At 41.2% G+C, this 18,012-nt stretch overlaps 1 protein-coding gene across 9 annotated transcripts in view; it reads right to left on the bottom strand.

Moving 5' to 3' along the window:
- The window catches only part of LOC114588784 (THO complex subunit 2), a 57,938-nt gene that overhangs the window by 23,559 nt on the left and 16,367 nt on the right, over nt 1-18,012 (bottom strand). For all 9 annotated transcript variants that reach the window (XR_013391346.1, XR_013391348.1, XR_013391347.1 and 6 more), the window contains exons 7-17: nt 15,234-15,367; nt 14,622-14,788; nt 13,005-13,097; nt 11,443-11,598; nt 7,727-7,899; nt 6,622-6,817; nt 4,239-4,280; nt 2,754-2,884; nt 2,549-2,650; nt 1,636-1,720; nt 808-901 (exon numbers count right to left, since the gene is read on the bottom strand). Coding sequence is in view for 4 of the 9 variants with exons in the window: in XM_028714254.2 (XP_028570087.2) it covers nt 808-901; nt 1,636-1,720; nt 2,549-2,650; nt 2,754-2,884; nt 4,239-4,280; nt 6,622-6,817; nt 7,727-7,899; nt 11,443-11,598; nt 13,005-13,097; nt 14,622-14,788; nt 15,234-15,367 (1,373 nt within the window). In the remaining 5 variants the exon portion in view is untranslated. The remainder of the gene's footprint in view (nt 1-807; nt 902-1,635; nt 1,721-2,548; nt 2,651-2,753; nt 2,885-4,238; nt 4,281-6,621; nt 6,818-7,726; nt 7,900-11,442; nt 11,599-13,004; nt 13,098-14,621; nt 14,789-15,233; nt 15,368-18,012) is intronic.

Genomic DNA, 18,012 nt, shown 5'->3' with positions numbered 1-18,012 from the left:
ATTCAGCACTGTCATTCTCCCATCTGCCATCTGAATTGGTACTATTCTGGGTCAACTTACTCTGCTGCATGTGTAGATGAAAATGGCACCAAGTGTGGGGGAGGGGGCAGAACAGGTTTCAGATACAGGATATTAAGCATACACGTACTTCAGATTGAACTGGTTGCTTGCTTTGCAAGTTTTCATTTCCCAAATGACTGCCTTGGCAAGCGCAATACCTACCAGGCTCAAGGCCGGTCTCGCACTGCCGCTTCCCGCGCTCTCAAGGACCCGGGAGGAGGAAGGCGTGAAGGGAATCCCGAAGGCGCGAAAATCTCGCGCATGCGCAGGCCTTCCGCCTGCGACAGCCCAGTAGGCCGGCCGAAGCGAGCGGCAATGGGATGTGGGAGGGAGCTCACTCGCCGCCCCGCGTGTGCCTATGTGGGGCACGTTACAGCCCCGTGACGTCAGCGCCACGCAGGCAGCCAGGCAGGCAGACGGCGAGAGCCCCGCGCTGGGCGGCCTCTCCTCGCCGTCGCCGCCCCGCCTCTCGCCGCCCGACTCGCCCGCCTCCCTCCAGGCAACATCTCGCGGCACACCAGGCAACGTCTCGCGGCACACTAGTGTGCCGCGGAACACCGGTTGGGAAACACTGGGCTAGAAAGCAGCTTGCTTAGATGAGCTGTTTAAGAAGCACCCCTGTACAACGAAGGCGCTTGCTCAGCTGAGGCAATGATTCTCATTGGAGCAGTAAAAAAAACCTAAACAACTTGTGTAAGATATAACCATTGGGTAACTAGCAGTTCTAGGAAGTTAGCAAAAGGATACATGCCAAGACATCATAGTTCAAGGAAGTGAGGTATTTCAGTGAGTCGACAACAGGGGTGATTAAATTATCATACTTCTGTATCTGAGACAAAATCTGAAAAAGAGCGAAAATGAGTTTCCCAAGTATAAGAAGAAGAAGCCAGAAGTCCTTAAAAACTCTTAAAAGAAACTACTGTTATGGTTTTCAATCTGAAGAAAAAACAAGTAAATAATGAAACTTCATGCACACATCTGTATTACATAGTTAATGTGTGCACTTTTCCTGTCGTATTATATGAGAAGAGCCCTGCTGGATTAAGCCAATGGCCCATCTAGTCCAGCTTCCTTTTCTCAAAGTGGGCAACTGGACGCCTATGGGAATCTCACAAGCAGAACCTGAGCAGAACAGCACTCTCCTCACTTGTAATTCCCTGCAGCTGGTATTCAGGGGCATACAGCCTCCAAAAGTGGAAGCAGAGCTAAGCCATCGCGGCTAGTAGGCATTTACAGCCTCATCTGCCATGAATTTGTCTCACTCCCTTTTAAATCCATCCAGGTTGACAGCCATTGCTACATATTGTGGGAGTGAATATAGGGTCTTTGAAGAAGCACCTCCCCCCCCCCCCCCGTCCTGTCAACACAGTTTTACTGGATTGCCTCAATTTCTAGCACTTTAGAGGGAAATTATCCATTTTCTCCACACCATGCATAATACTATATACTTCTACCACGTCCCACCACCCCAGTATCAAACACATTTTAAAATATTCAACTTGTTTTTCGGAATAAGGTAACTTAAATGGGGCTACTAGAAAAGCAAAGGTAGACAATACTTATCTTGCCACATACATAATCAAATAAAATGGTTGGGTTGCTGTGGCTCAGTTTTCCTATTTGTCTTCCAGATGGCTTTACGTTTTCCTTGGTTAGACGCCTACAAGAGTACATTCACATTTTAGTCCCTCTCTTTGCAGTCTTATATTCACATTTTTCTAGTCACGGCTTTAGATTAATCTAGTTTCCTGTAAATGTAGATAGACCTTCCCAATTCCCCCAGGGAAAACTCATGTTACAGGCAACTTTCACATACGATTTCTGTATTCAGCTTGGAACAGAGGATATAAAATACAAATAGGCAAGCTGTAATGAATTAACGCTCTGGGGCAGAAAAGATTCAACAAGGTTTGTAAAGCTAGTGTATTTTCATTTTATTTAAGCTGGCATTATTTAAAATAGCACAGTCCCAACAGCTAAATTTTCTGACACACCTAATACTCCTATGGTAACCACCTGTACCCAGGGTCCTAGCCAACACATTTCCTTATGGGGTGGGATAATTACTCTCTTCATGGAGCAAGCTTCCATGCATGAAAAGGGAGCTGTGTTCCTGAAAGGACCCATTCCATGAATCAAATTCTCCTTCTGTAAATGGAAACTTCTTTGTGTACAGTAATTTATCTAACCATCTAATGAAACTGATTTAATATTAAATTGTAGAAGTCTTGTCAGGCTGCCCAGCTTTCTAAGTTAAGGCAGTATTTTTTGTTAAATATAAATTACATTTTTAGGAAGTTTCATTTAAACACGGTATTACTTGGTAATAGCAGGTAGCATTTCAATCCAATACTTAGGCTGCAATCCTAAGGATACTAATTGTGGGAGCCAGCTTCATGGAACCCAATGGGACTCACTGCCCTGCTACAATTTGTTCCATAGTCTCGTCAACATTCCCCAGGAGAAAACAAGTTTCAACATAACTTACTTCATAATGTATTTGGCTCGGTCAATTGTCTGAGCTTTAACTCTCACCAGTAGTGGATGACTATTGTATGTTTCATTCTTCCACTGCCCATAGAGGCGATACCTATAGAAGGTTCCAAGAAATCAAAATATGTATTTAATGCCTCTCTTAGATGATTTGATGAAGAAATTCTGATGCCATATAGTTTTTACGGGTAATTACTCACCGATACTGGTATGGAAATGTTTTAAACATCCCCCAGAGTTCCTCAGACATGCATGCATTACAATCCATCAAAGAAAGAGAAGGAAGCAAAACCTGGTCGGTAATACTCAGCAAACAGCTGAATAATAACTCCTGAAGGAAAGGAAAGGAGTTACCTTATTTGAAGGCAAAATCAAAGGGTAGACATTCTACAACTTTATGAAGCAAAGTCTATGGCTACTAGTTTTACATTTAAAAAAGGATTACCGTATTTTTCGCCCTATAGGACGCACTTTTCCCCCTCCAAAAATGAAGGGGAAATGTGTGTGCGTCCTATGGGGCGAATGCAGGCTTTCGCTGAAGCCTGGAGAGTGAGAGGGGTCGGTGCGCACCGACCCCTCTCGCTCTCCAGGCTTCAGGAAGCTCTGTACAACCCTTCCCCCGCGCCAGCCCCACGCCTGGGGGGGAAATAATTTTTTTTTCTTTATTTCTCCCCCAAAAAAACTAGGTGTGCCCTATGGGACGGTGTGCCCTATGGGGCAAAAATTACAGTAAATTCTGTCAGTTTTCTGTTATATATTTTTGAATTTAAAAGATAACATGGCTTTAAAATATAACAATATACAGAAGCTGCTGTTGCAGTACATTTCTATGCCACCTTCCCACTAGACTTGTGAAGAAAACAAAACAGCAAAAATTAATGAAGTCACTGTGGGAACAGTGGGGTCATCTGGTTTTATTTTTTAAAGACAGGTGTTAAGTGTCTACAGTCCCATTATTCCAAGGGAGAAGGTTCACCACAGTCTTACTAGGCACTACTAAATCAGGACACATTTGTCCAAGTTGACCAATCACCTGCTTTTTCTATTCAGGCAACCGAGGTAGAAAAGCTGTATTTGGCAGCTATGACATGTGATGTACAATAGGAATAGACATTGGGGAAGGTGGGGGGGGAGGCAAGAAAGGTTGGTGCATATGTAACATCCTCTCACATCCCCTCACCCTGTTGGCGAACTGCTCTAATAACACAAGCTCTGAAAACTTTCTGCACTGAAAAGAATGGACATTGTATGTGACTATCTCAGTGCACATTTGAGGCCAGACAAGTGTTTGGGTCTTCAACAGTACACTTGAGCCCTGGAAGCTAGAGAGGCTTTAGAAGAATTGTGCCTCTTGCATACTTTGAAATAATAGTATGCCACGCTTCAGGGTGAAGCCCATCTAAAGCATCTTACAACATTAAAAATGTTAATACAACAATTAAATTATTATAATAGAAACAAAGAAGTAAAACATATTCAAAGCTTTTGAAACCTTCTTTGGCCTTCCAAGACAGCTCGAGTGGCAGGCCAAAGGATCAGCACTGAGTTGCAGCTTTTATTATAGCTGTTCCACCTTTAAGCCACATTACATAGACTATCCAGATATATGGTGGTCATTTCTGCCACACTTATAATCAGGATTGGAAGGGGGGAGAGAATCAAGAATACATTTTAAAACAGCTCACCATTTTCTCTTTTTCCTCTTGCTTGCCTGCATCTGCTTGGTGCTAAAAACAACAACGAACAATCAAATACTACTAAAATGCAATGGTTTCATATCAAAGACAATATTGAGCAAGTCAGGTTATTCCCCCTTCCCAAGTGCAGGGATCAGCTGAGCTAGAGCAAGGTCTGCAAAATTGGATTCCTTGGTCCTCTGCTGCTGAAGAGAAAGTGGGGTACTGAATAAGGTGAATACAAAGCTGAGTAGTAAGGAGAAGCTCTCTTTACTGCTGAACACAGGAGGGGAATGGTGTTGCTCCAGCCACAACTGTCTATAGCAGTTCTCCAGAGTATGAACAACCACAAATGTCTGGACACTCTTGTAAGTATGCTTCCCTCCCTTTAGAAGCCAACAGCCAAGTTGGGCTTAATACTAAACCAGTTTAGAGTTACATGAATGGGCCTTGGGTTTGTGAATTCCCTCCTTCCCTCTGACAAGACAGCAAGAAAATTAGAAGAATCTCCTTTCTGTTTTCAACTAATCACTATAAATTAACCTATGGTTAATTACTTTAAGTAAGGTCTGTTGACACACATTAGGATCAAACTGTAATTTAAGACATGACTTCTTGTTAAAAAAAAATATATACCGTTTAAAATAAACAGAGCCTGCAGTTTTTACATAACAAGAAAACTCTGATTAGTTTAATCCAGGAACAGATGCTTCCAATCTCCTTTTTGTGGAAGCGCACCAAAGGAGAGGTTCATCTACTCTTAAATAATGGTTGGGCCAATGTGTGAACTGCAACCTTGTCACTTTGTGCTTAACTTGTTTGCAATTGAACACTTCAAACATTTTACCACTAGGGGGGGGGGGTAGAATCAAGTCTCAACAGTATGCTTCATTCTTTCTGCAAAAGATATTGTGCCATGCAAGTGATATTTACAGAGACATTTGTCAAAAGCTGCCAAGGATTTAGATTTACAAGTGCTTATCCAAGTAGTTAACAGATGCTTAAAAACTTGCAAGTGTTAGAAGACATATTTTACTGTACTTCCCATGGAAACTACTGTGTTTAACAAGGAAATTACACAGGGCACTTTTCTGTAAGAAAAGGGTTAACATTTTCTCTCAATGGATTGGCAACAGTACATTATTTGTACAAACAACTTCTTATAACATAATCCCAAAGAAACACTCCAAAATACAAATGGCATAAAAGCTTCATTTTGGTACCTGTTTACATGTTTTTTGTTTTGTTTTGGTTTGGGTTTTTTAGTCAGTCGGAAATAGCATTTTAAAACCATGGAAGTGTGCATTACTCACAATTTACAACTGAAAAGATGAAAAGTAAAATATGGAGTGGCAGGTTAGGGAAAGAATAAGTGTTACAAGACTTACAGACATCTTGTTAGCAAACTTCCTATATCCCAAACATCTACTAAAGTTCAATTTTTTTTAGAGCAGAGTTGCCAACATTATACATTAGCATTACTAGAGGAGAGCAGGTGTGGGCCTCTGGTTTGTAAATTCCCTTCTCCAAGCCCTTCTTTGCACATGGCAATTAAAAACTTCCAGTCATTTTCTTTGTAGCAAATCATAATTTGCTATCCAAATCTGGAAGACCTGAACATGTATTACCCAGGCCCTGGCATCCTCTCATTTGGATTACTTCAATATGTTGTATATGAGGCCGTCTTTAAAACAGTATGGAAACTTTAGCTCACAATTCTGCTGCCATACTCTGAACTAACTAGGACTGGGCATTAAAAAACACATTATGCTGAAGTTCAGTCATCTCCAGCAGCTTCCATTCCATATCTGGGCCCAATCTGAAGTGCTTGCCTTTATCTTTCAGGATCTTTGGGGTTTGATGCTACAGTAACCAAGCAATGAAGGGCTCTAAAGGACTTCAGGGCAGTTCAAAATCACCTCTTACCGCATGTGCCAAGTCAGATCCTGACATCTTCTCCAGATAACTTTTTAAAATCCTGTTTTAAGTATTACTGTTTTACTCTACACGTCTTGTTTTTTAGGCTGCATCATTTTTTATTGTTACTTTCTATGCTACTATCACGTAATCTTTAGCTAGTTGTATTTTATCTTGTAAATTTGCCAAGGAATCTTTCGTTATAAAATAGCTTATAAAGGCTGTAAGTAATTGTTTCTTATTTCTGTTTAATAAGAAATATATTCTCCTATCGTTATTCAACTTTCAGAACGCTAACACCTTTCACTTTAGATAGGGACAAGATTAGGCCATCAACAGTTTCCTTTTAAAATCTTTTCAGGAACTCTTTGATCTCCCACATATGCATTCTAATATGTACAAAGCTACAAAATATACTTCTGTAGGGCACAGAAAATTTTGGGAAATTTTGTTCATTAACTATAAGGTTACCAACCTCTTTCATAAATGCTTTTCCAAGACGCACTACTTTTGCAAACAATATGGGGTCATGAGAGAGATGTGGGCCAAGGTAACAAAGCATGTTGATCACTTCCTTTCTTAAATCTTCAAAACTTTCTACTTGCTTGGGTGCTCTCTTGTTTTGCAATGGAAGAATTGGTGTCCCTTTGGCACCTTTGGGTACTCCAACCCTGTAAATGAGAGGCAAGTTTTACAGTTAGGAGCAGTAGAAGTTGCTGTTTACCGAGCCAGACCATTGGTCCATCTAGCTCAGTATTGCTTACACTGACTGGTAGCAGCTCTCCAGGGTGTCAGGCAGGGGATATTCAGAGATTCCAGTGATTGAACCTGGGTCCTTCTGCATGCAAAGCAGCTATGGCCCTTCCACAGTTTATACAATGCACTTTAAACATATCAAAGTACTTTCTTCTACAGTTTCTGTGCATTACTTGTAATTGCCACATCCGTGCACTTGTCAGATTTCCTCCATATAATGCACAACCAACCCCAAAATAGAGGACCTGGTGAATATTAGGCAAAGGGATATGCATTCAGTAAGCAACTTCTGCAGACAATTTCCATGTAGCACAAGAGGTGCAGGTATAGAATGATTTTTTTAAAAGATACACCAGACCAAGCAAAAATATTACAACAAAAAAATCATACTGTGAAAAAGCTTTTCTGCCAAGACCTTCTCAGCAACACTGCTATCGTTGCCTACTAATGGACAGTGTGACTGAGCAGGATTTTTCTCTTTCTTTTGGATCTCTTTCCATCCACTTGCCCCCTTTTATGGCTTTACACATTAGGAGAATAGAAGGTCTGAAACTAGGCCCTAACACAGACAATGCCTACCTAGGTATTAGTACATTTGTTTTCATTTTAAGACTTGGCATCCCTAAACAACAAGCAGCCTCATTGGCCTCCTAGCTTTGGGCACCATGTGTGAGCTTTTAGAAAGTTTATAAACATTTCCTAACATCTCCACAGATGAATCAAAGGTTAAGAAGAGCTCATTTCAATCAATCACAGCCAGATTTATGCATGGTTAGCTTGTACAAATATTCTCAGTGCACATATCATCTATTCAATTTCTTTACCTTCGGTAGAGAGGTTCAATCATCACATGAAGAAGCTGACAAAGAGCAACAGCAATAGGTTTGTGTGAAGTTGCATAAAATGGAGGCATCTGATCCATAATGTTTTGTGCATGTTGCCAGTCACCAATTTTTAACATTGCTTCTAATAAGCCCAGTTTCTGGTTATCAGGTGGCTGAAAAGATAAGCAGGCATGCAAGGTTGTTTAGTGCAGAAAAACTTTTTATCCTCCCAAGGTAAGAGGAAGAACTACCATACCCATGCTTTCTATGTACATTTGCATCTCTTACATACATGATAACTGGGAGGAAATATTAGGGCTGTCACTTGTTTAAAGGAAATCATAGCTGATTAATAGCATATGAAAAAGTAATGAGTTTTAATCAAAGTCCTGCAACCGGACTTCCAGCGAGACAAGATGGCAAGCATCACTGCTGCAAGGGGCTCCTAAGGACCGCCAGCACCTACTGCGCTGACTAGCTGGTCCCCACACTGCCCACAGTGCCACCACTGGGGGGGGGGGGACCAGGGTGCTCGGCTTGACAGCTAGGAAAGCTGTGCGGAACCCACAACCCACCCCCCTGTGGCCTCGACCACACAGGGACCAGGAGCACCCGGATAAGAGGTCTGGAGGCCTCCAGAGTCAAGAAGAAAACAAAGCAAAGAGCAACAAGGAGCCCCACCCCCAGTTGAGCACCAGCCTCTGAGCACCACCTCTGAATATACAAATAAAAACATCAAATATCTATATACATATATCTCCCCATTAATTCTCAATAGTGTGTTTGTATTCATATTCTTGTCTTTTATCTCCTAACTTGAATCCACAATACACGATATTTTTTCTCTTCCTTTTCCTTCTTTTAATGACAATCCTGTTAAGCCTTTAAATTTTTAATTCTTCATGGTATTTACATACGTGGTGATGCGTACGTAAACACCATGAAACCACACATTGCCTTCCTACAAGAAGTATACAATCCACCCAAAGGAAGCAAACTCCTGAGCGAACCCCGCTTCAGTCAACAATGGGTGGCACCTGACTCAGAAAAGGCCAGCGGAGTAAGCATAATACTCAGTAGAGACCTAAATTTTAAAGCCACAACAGTGCTAAAAGACAAAAAAAAGGAAGATTCATTTTTCCTAAAGCGCTATGTACTAGATGGCAAAACAAAAGCAACAATTGGCTCCATTTACGTCCCAAACACAAAACAACTAGAGTTCATCCAGAAAACACTAAACAAATTCCTCTCCTTCTCTGAAGGAGAAGCAATCCCCCTGGGCAACCTTCCTCAGATGGAAACCCCAAACACTTAGAGACGCCTACAAACTACTGAAAATGCTAAAAAACATAGGCCTTTATTGACATCTAGGGAGAAAAGAACCCAAGAGACTCCAACCACACATTCCAGTCTGGATGCCACAGCACAATGTCCAGAATGGAGAGCATTCTGCTCACACAACACCTGATCCCCCTGGAAGAAACAACAAACACTGGTAACATTAAAATCACAGACCACACCCCAGTAGAAGCTACCCTCAAAATAGGAGAGGAAGCGCAAACTACCCCATCATGGTCTTTCAGCCCCATCCTAACCACAAACCAACTAGCTAGAGAGCCTCTTGAAAACTCTCCAAAACTACTTTAAGGACAATGATGTGGATGACATAACAACTCCCCTCCTCTGGGACACAATGAAAGCAGACATCTCCTCCTGACAGCAGAGGGACATGAAAAAGGGATGGCATTCACAATATACAAAATACTGCTCCAAAATCCCACAAACCCCCTTGACGCAATCAAAGAATAATAGGAGCACAACAGACTATGAAATTAACCCCATCCAATGGACTAGAATGTGGTCTAAACCTCCTTTTAAGTCCATATCAGCCAAAAGAAGGGAACTCACTCAAACTCACCTACAGGTGATACTTAACACCACAGAAACTGGTACTGATACGCCCAGGCCTCACTTCCACATGTGGTGGGAATGCCCTAAAATCCAACCTTTCAGGACAGCAGTCCTACAAGAGGTATGCAAAATAACTAAACAGGTATTAGAACTCACCCCAGAACTGGCCCTACTGAACATCTTCCAAGATCATAATGGCCACTCACATTATACAGAGCTCATAACCCTCCTACTCTCAGCAGCCAGAAGTCTCATAATCAGACACTGGAGGGACCTGTCAGGTTTAAACACGAACCAATGATATAAAATTGTATGGGAAACGGCCTTACTAGAAAAGCTAACCAATAAGCTGAAACTGACATGGGGACAAATAGAAAAGGATGCCTTCACCCCAGTATGGCTCCCCTTTATCACATACACAGCCCAACAAGAAGACAAGAATCCACCAACAGCATACAAATCAATCTGGCATACCTGACCCAACACGTCCTTCCCCACTCCCAAATGCAAACAAATCCCACTGCAGCCAACTACACCCTGCACCCCAATACCTCTCACTACCAAGAAAATGTAATAAACGAATAGAAAGAACCTACCCAGTTGATGCTGACACAAAACCCCACAGGCACACTATACAAAAGAATATAAGCCTCCCCACCCCTCCTCTCCCCTCTCTTCTTCCCCAACCTTATACTGTACTCAACACCAAGGACTCATAACAAATGTAACTGATCTGTAAGAAAGACTATACAACCTGAAAAAAGAGGCAAGGCATGTTCTTTTGTAAACCAAGAAAATCTTTAATAAAAATGTATTTTTTTAAAAAAAGCTGCAGCCCTATGGTCACTGGGAGGATGTTTCAGACCTCCCTCTCCGAGTGTAGAGAGAAATTTGCCATCAGTGAAATCTGACCTTGTGAAGCTGCTCCCTGCTGCTATGGAAACCTTCACATCCCTTGCTTTACCAACATCAGAGCTTTAACCTCAACAGAAGTATAAAGAAGGCTTGGCTGAGGGCAGACTGGAAAAATGACCCCTGATATGGCCACAAAATGGAGGAAACATACCAGCCCTGGAGCTGGCATATTTATTCTTCCCTCCCACTGTTTCCAATGGGAGCAATACTGCTAAAGGAAAAATCAAAACCTTGGAAAGAGGATCAATACTGCCACTTTGTTCCTGCTTTTCCTCTGCTGCCACAAACCCAGTAGTGTGTTTGGGGAAACTGGATTGTCCACCTTTGGTTCTCCCCATCCTGCTTGTTGAATTGCTATGTAATGCTGTGAACACCCGCACAGTGGTTTTGAAAACCATACAAAACTCTCTCCCCCTCCCCCCGCCCATCTACTCAGTATTGTCAACTATGTCTCACTGACAGCAGCTCTGTCTCAGGTCATTCCTTCCTCATTATCTACTACCTGATCCTTTTAACTAGAAATTTGACTTTTGTCATTCTGCATGCAAAATATATGCTACGCCACACAGTCTCTTTAGAAAGCATTTTTTTTTAAAAAAAAAGATGAATATAGAAAACAGATAAACAGATATAAATACTGAATTTGAACTGTTCATTCTAGTCACAGAGTTTGGGTTTAATGGGCACACAGCTTAACAGATTTGTCCAAGAGCTCTGAATTAGTTACAAGTGCTTTTGTTTTTCAACAGCTGCATATCCCCCCCCCCAATCTCTCAACAAAATAGATTTCTGTAACTGCAAAAAATGTGCTATTTAACTAAAGTTCTGCTCAACTGAGATGTCTGGATATCTGTGCTAGATTTACAACTCTAAATATCCTTAGAACTTACTTTTTCTGTTTTCTCCTCTTCCTTTTCCTTTTCCTTCTCTTTCTCTTCAGTCTTTTCGGAAGACAATACAACCACTGTGAGCTTCCTCACAATTAGTTTGGCTTCTCCGATTTCTCGTTTATGTTCTTCAATAATAGTGTTGTCTGCTGGAAGAAGCTAAAGAGACAATTCGGAGATTCTTATAAATAAAGGTGTTTTACTTAATTGTGAATAAAGATGCCTACTGTAATCCTCAGTAAAACTCCACAAAACAGATACCGTATTTTTCGCTCTATAACACGCACCCCACCATAACACGCACATAGTTTTTAGAGGAAAATCCGTAGGCATGCCACTCGTAGGCATTCCCTCCATAACACGCAGAGACATTTCCCCTTACTTTTTAGGAGGAAAAAAGTGAGTGTTATGGTGCAAAAAATACGGTACTTGAAATACTGGAGCTGAAGATTACGAGATTGAGAACAAGTATTGTGTCTCTGGGCTACATCCTTACCCCTCCGCCCACATGTGCCCACTTTCAAGTACATATATGGTTTATTAGTGTCAGTTCCTCATGATGTCTGAGCCAGAAACCAGTTTAAGCCAAATCAATGGGTTTTTTTTAAAAAAATAATAATAATCATTTTTTTATTTAAATGGCATTTTTTTATTTAGGGTGAGGCAGGGCAGATTGATGCAGAAAAATTCAATATCATATTTTATGTAACAAAAATGAGTCAAGTAACATTTTTTTGTTTTCTGCATGGCATGACTAATCAATATTATAATAGCAATCACAAGAACCATTAAAGTTAGAAGATAATGAGGATATAGTGACTTGAGTAAAAAAAATGAGTTTTGTATCATTCTGCCCCACCTACGGGGCACTTTGATACACCGGATGGGGCACTTTGATACAAAGCATAAATTATATGAGAATCGTAATTATTTACAATTTTTTTTAAAAAAAAAACTTTTTTTTTTGTGAGAAATCAGCCTCACCATTTGTTACTCAAAACCTAAATTATGTAGCAAAACAAAGTGTTTCACACATATCATAGACTTTATGGCAGGTTTTCTTAACAAAACATCAAAACCTCTCTTAATCTTTCCCCAAGACCTATCCATTTAAAAAAAACTTTGGAAAAACTTAAGTATAAGAACTCACATTAGGTAGTCAAAAAAATAGTAATTTAAACAAAATGCTTATGAAAAATAAGATAATAACATTTAGCTTCTATTGCACATTATATCCACTGAAGTCAATAGAAAAAGTATAAAGAGATGATATTTGAGATGTGCCCTTAGAGAAATTTGTTTTTCGCAACTGCAAAACAACATCCCTGAAATCAACGTTTGCCTTATCTTCTACAATGGGGAAGACAAACATACAAGATCCTAGTTTTCTCCTGAGATATGACACTGAGATAAACTTACCATAACCAACTATATGAACAGTCTAGAATGCAAATGTGCACAGAAATTAGCAATGAGATACTGTTGTTGTTTTTGTAAGCCACAAGCAACAATCTCAATAAAAATAATTCATATGAGCAGTTTTCACTTCAAGAAAAATAACTTACATGGACATAAAGGTCTTCCAAATCTATCAGATTGCTTTGCAAAAGTACTGCAGCAACTCTATACAAAGAAACAGGTGTCTCTCCATTTGGCTCCTAAAAAGAAAAGGATAGCTTTAGAAAGTCAGTTCAGAGTGTTACAGAACATTAGAGGGTCCTCCATTTTAAAAGAAAGGTAAAGAGGGCGGAGGTTTAACAGAGAAGGCATCTCCCATGCAAGAACTTGCACAGCCGTGCAATAAATCGGTTGTTATATTACCACTGCTTTTAAAAAAAGTCTAAGCGCTTAATCTTCTGACAGTTCAATTTTCCTCAATTTTCTGTAATAACTTCTATAATATGAAGTTTCTCCCAAATTAGCCTAGTGTGACTGCAAAAAACATAGATCCATTGGAGGGGGGATCACAAGAGGGGAAGAACAGAACAAAGAAGGTTACGTTCTCCTCTCCCTATACCCACGTTTTTCATCTCCTCCGCAGAGCCAGTTATGGTGACAGCTGCCCCTCTGCTTGAGCCAGAAACTGGCTTCAGAGGCAAAATGGTATTGTGATGAAGATAAGGATCAGCCATCACAGGGACTTGTCAGGCTCAGAAGATAAACAACCTTCACCACGGGAGAAAGATGAGCTCATCTCCCAAGTACAAAGCACTCAAATCCTAGCAATGCCAACACTGGGGAGGGAGGAGTTTGCTTCATCTCCCTTTTGGCACTTCCAAACATATTGTGGGTTGGGGTGGGAATGTGATGAGAGAATGCAAGGTATGATGTCCTCTGTGCCAATTTCACATGGTTTGATGCTTAAAACTATTCAGCACTGATTTGCAATCTTACTGCAAAATCACTCCATTAAATATGTATTAAATTTATCTCAATGTACAAATTTTCAAAACATTTTATTCTAATATAAGCATTTTTAAATGTATTTTTGTACTGTTTAAAGACAAGAACTGTATAAAACAATTTGAAGGAGTGGAAAACACAAAGGATATTTATAAACTGATCTGCATAGTAGCTCATTAAGAAGCATGAACATTTAAGGCTATGAGGCTCATTAAAACCTTAAAGGTAAAGGTAAAGGTACCCCTGCCCATACGGGCCAGTCTTGACAGACTAGGGTTGTGCGCTCATCTCACTCTATAGGCCGGGAGCCAGCGCTGTCCGCAGACACTTCCGGGTCACGTGGCCAGCGTGACAAGCTGCATCTGGCGAGCCAGCGCAGCACACGCAACGCCGTTTACCTTCCCGCTGGTAAGCGGTCCCTATTTATCTACTTGCACCCGGGGGTGCTTTCGAACTGCTAGGTTGGCAGGCGCTGGGACTGAACGACGGGAGCGCACCCCGCCGCGGGGATTCGAACCACCGACCATGCGATCGGTAAGTCCTAGGCACTGAGGTTTTACCCACAGCGCCACCCGCGTCACATTAAAACCTTAGGTCCAAGTAAACAAAATGTTAGCCATGATTACCTTTTCACAGTCAGCTCAATGAGGCTTAAGTACAACTAACTGGATCCAACACAAAATTATTTCGACTAATGTTTCATATTAAGAAAATAAGCATCAGGTAACTGAAAAACACACTAATACCAATGAATTTTAGAGTACTAATACCTGCATTACCTGATAAAACTTAAATTTGAATCCAAGGATATGGCAGAGTGTTTGAGGTTCACACATGTACATGTAAGATTCTATCAAAGGTACAAAGAATTCATCATACTCTGGCCTGCATTCATAGACTTCTAAAATAATATCCAACACTCTGTTGGGATCAAGGTTGAAACAACCTACAAAAAAAAAGGAGATTTAAAAAGTTATCACTGCCTAAGGCAACTAAAACAACCCTTTTAGCTGTATCAGAAAATGTTTTCTATCAATTCTAAACAGAAATTTATTAACTGTATTCGTAATTAGGCACACCAGTATCAGTACATTTACAGGAATATGGAATTTGCCCTATGTCTTTACAGGACTAGATATAAGAATTAAGGGTTGTTTCTGACCAATTTAAGTTTCAGCTGGCCTATTCAGAGTGTGACTTAGGTCAGATACCACACTTAGAAACTATAGAGACATGGCCAAAATTTCAGTTGGGCTGAATGTTCAAAACCAGACAACATTCTTTTTTGGGGGGAGCAAGTGTTTATAAATTAAAATTAGCATTGGGTTAAATCCAAGACATATCATAGCTATCCAGGAAAAATGTCAAACATGCCAGTGTATTCGCCTTACCTATTAAAGATTTGATATTTTCTAAGATCAGTTCACTAGTGATATTGCCAGATAAATCTTGGCCCAGTTCAGCAATCAGTTTTGCATAACCTTCATTCTCTTCTCTTAATAAATTGAATTTCTGTTGCTTATAACTACAGAAATAAGAATAAAGAACAAAAATAACATGTTGACATTTTTAAATTAAAGCCGTACTTACAGTAATACTGAACTGATCATATCTGCATTTATTTTTCTAGGTTTTCATATTACGTTTCCATAGATGTGAAACTGAATTCAATTTAAGAACTTGTTTATATGGTCTATTTAACCCAGGTATGGAGAACCTTTGGCCCTTCAGATGTTTGCTGAACTACAACTCTCATCATCTCTGGCCCTTGGCCATGCTTGCTAGGGCTGATGGGAGTTGTAGTTCAGCAACATCTAGAGGGCATAAGGTTCCCACTCTTGATTTAACTCTACTGCGTACAAGCTACATGCTGATGCAAGCTGCTTACAGTGAGGGGGGAAAGTATTTGATCCCCTGCTAAATTTGCCAATTTGCCCTCTGACGAAGAAATGACCAGTCCATAACTTTAATGGTAGGTTTACTGTAGCTGTGAGAGACAGAACAACAACAGGAAAACCCCCAGAAGACAAAAGTCAGAGATTGATGTGCATTAGAATGAGTGAAATAAGTATTTGATCACCTATCAACCAGCCAGATGTCAGGCTACCTGGTATCTTCACTGTATGTAACAAGCTGAGATTAGAAGCACCTGCTGTAAGGGAGAGGTTTTACCTGTAATCCCAGCTCATTTCAGTATCTGTACAAAAGACACCTGTCGACAGAAGCAATCAATCCAGCAGATTCCAAAGTAGCCACCATGACCAAGACCAAAGAGCTGTCCAAGGATGTCAGGGACAAGATTGTATATCTGCACAAGGCTGGACTGGGCTACAAGACTACAGTGGTACCTCGGGTTACATACGCTTCAGGTTACAGACTCTGCTAACCCAGAAATAGTACCTCGGGTTAAGAACTTTGCTTCAGGATGAGAACAGAAATCATGCAGCAGCGGCACGGCAGCAGAGGGAGGCTCCATTAGCTAAAGTGGTGCTTCAGGTTAAGAACAGTTTCAGGTTAAGAACGGACCTCCAGAACGAATTAAGTTCTTAACCCGAGGTACCACTGTATTGCCAAGCAGCTTGGTGAGAAGGTGGCAACAGTTGGTGCAATAATTCGCAAATGGAAAAAACACAAGATAACTGTCAACCTCCCTTGGTCTGAGGCTCCATGCAAGATCTCATCTTGTGGAGTTGCAATGATCAGGAGAACGGTGATGAAGCAGCCCAGAACTACACGGGGGGGGGGGGGACTTGTAAATGATCTCAAGGCAGCTGGGACCATAGTCACCATGAAAACAGCTGGTAACACACTACACCGTGAAGGACTGAGATCTTACAGAGCCCACAAGGTCCCCTTGCTCAAGACAACACATGTACAGGCCCATCTGCAGTTTGCCAATACACATCTGAATGACCAAGAGGAGAACTGGGTGAAAGTGTTGTGGTCAGATGAGACCAAAATCGAGCTCTTTGGCATCAACTCAACTCACTGTGTTTGGAGGAGGAATGCTGCCTACGACCCCAAGAACACCATCCCCACCGTCAAACATGGAGGAGGACATATTATGCTTTGGGGGTGTTTTTCTGCTAAGGGGACAGGACACCTTCACCGCATCGAAGGAACGATGGACGGGACCATGTATCGTCAAATCTTGGGTGAATACCTCCTTCCCTCAGCCAGGGCACTGAAAATGGGTCGAGGATGGGTATTCCAACATGACAATGACCCAAAACACACGGCCAAGGCAACAAAGGAGTGGCTCAAGAAGAAGCACATTAAGGTCCTGGAGTGGCCTAGCCAGTCTCCAGCCCTTAATCCCACTGAAAATCTGTGGAGGGAGCTGAAGGTTCGAGCAGCTACACATCAGCCTCGAAATCTTACTGACTTGGAGAGGATCTGCAAAGAGGAGTGGGACAAAATACCTCCTGAGATGTGTGCAAACCTGGTGGCCACCTACAAGAAACGTCTGACCTCTGTAATTGCCAACAAGGGTTTTGCCACCAAGTAGTAAGTCATGTTTTGCAAAGGGATCAAATACCTATTTCACTCATTATAATGCACATCAATCTCTGACTTTTGTCTTCTGGGTTTCTGGGGGTTTTCCTGTTGTTATTCTGTCTCTCACAGCTACAATAAACCTACCATTAAAATTATGGACTGGTCATTTCTTTGTGAGAGGGCAAACAGGCAAATTTAGCAGGGGATCAAATACCTTTCCCCCCTCACTGTACATACCTGGAGCTCATTGAAAATACTGTATGCAGATAGGAGTTGCAAACTGCTTCTTCCAGCTGCATTATTTTGCATCTATTAAATGCTTATACTGTATAGAGAGGTTCACCAGTCTTCAAGCAGTGGCTTTCTGTGTGATGTCTGTCGGAGAGTGCAAAGCACGTGTGTGTGCGCACACGCGCACGCATGTGTGTAACATCATACACAAACTTTGGATCAAAATCTTTTGTCATCTTTGACACGGATGTATCTCATGACTGTAGGAATACCTTGCCCTGTTTCAAAAGTAAGTTTCACTTTTTATCTTGTAATTAATGTTAAATGGTTCTGTGTTCGTAATATTGTACATGGGCACCAGGTTTTTGTACTGCGAGATCAGGAAATTAAGTTCTTCAAATATCTGAAAATTTCAGATATTTCAACTTGAGCATGATTTAC

This window comes from Podarcis muralis, chromosome Z (genome assembly GCF_964188315.1).
Source record: "Podarcis muralis chromosome Z, rPodMur119.hap1.1, whole genome shotgun sequence".
Taxonomy (NCBI): Eukaryota; Metazoa; Chordata; class Lepidosauria; order Squamata; family Lacertidae; genus Podarcis; species Podarcis muralis.
This window is presented reverse-complemented; position numbering and strand designations above follow the sequence as displayed.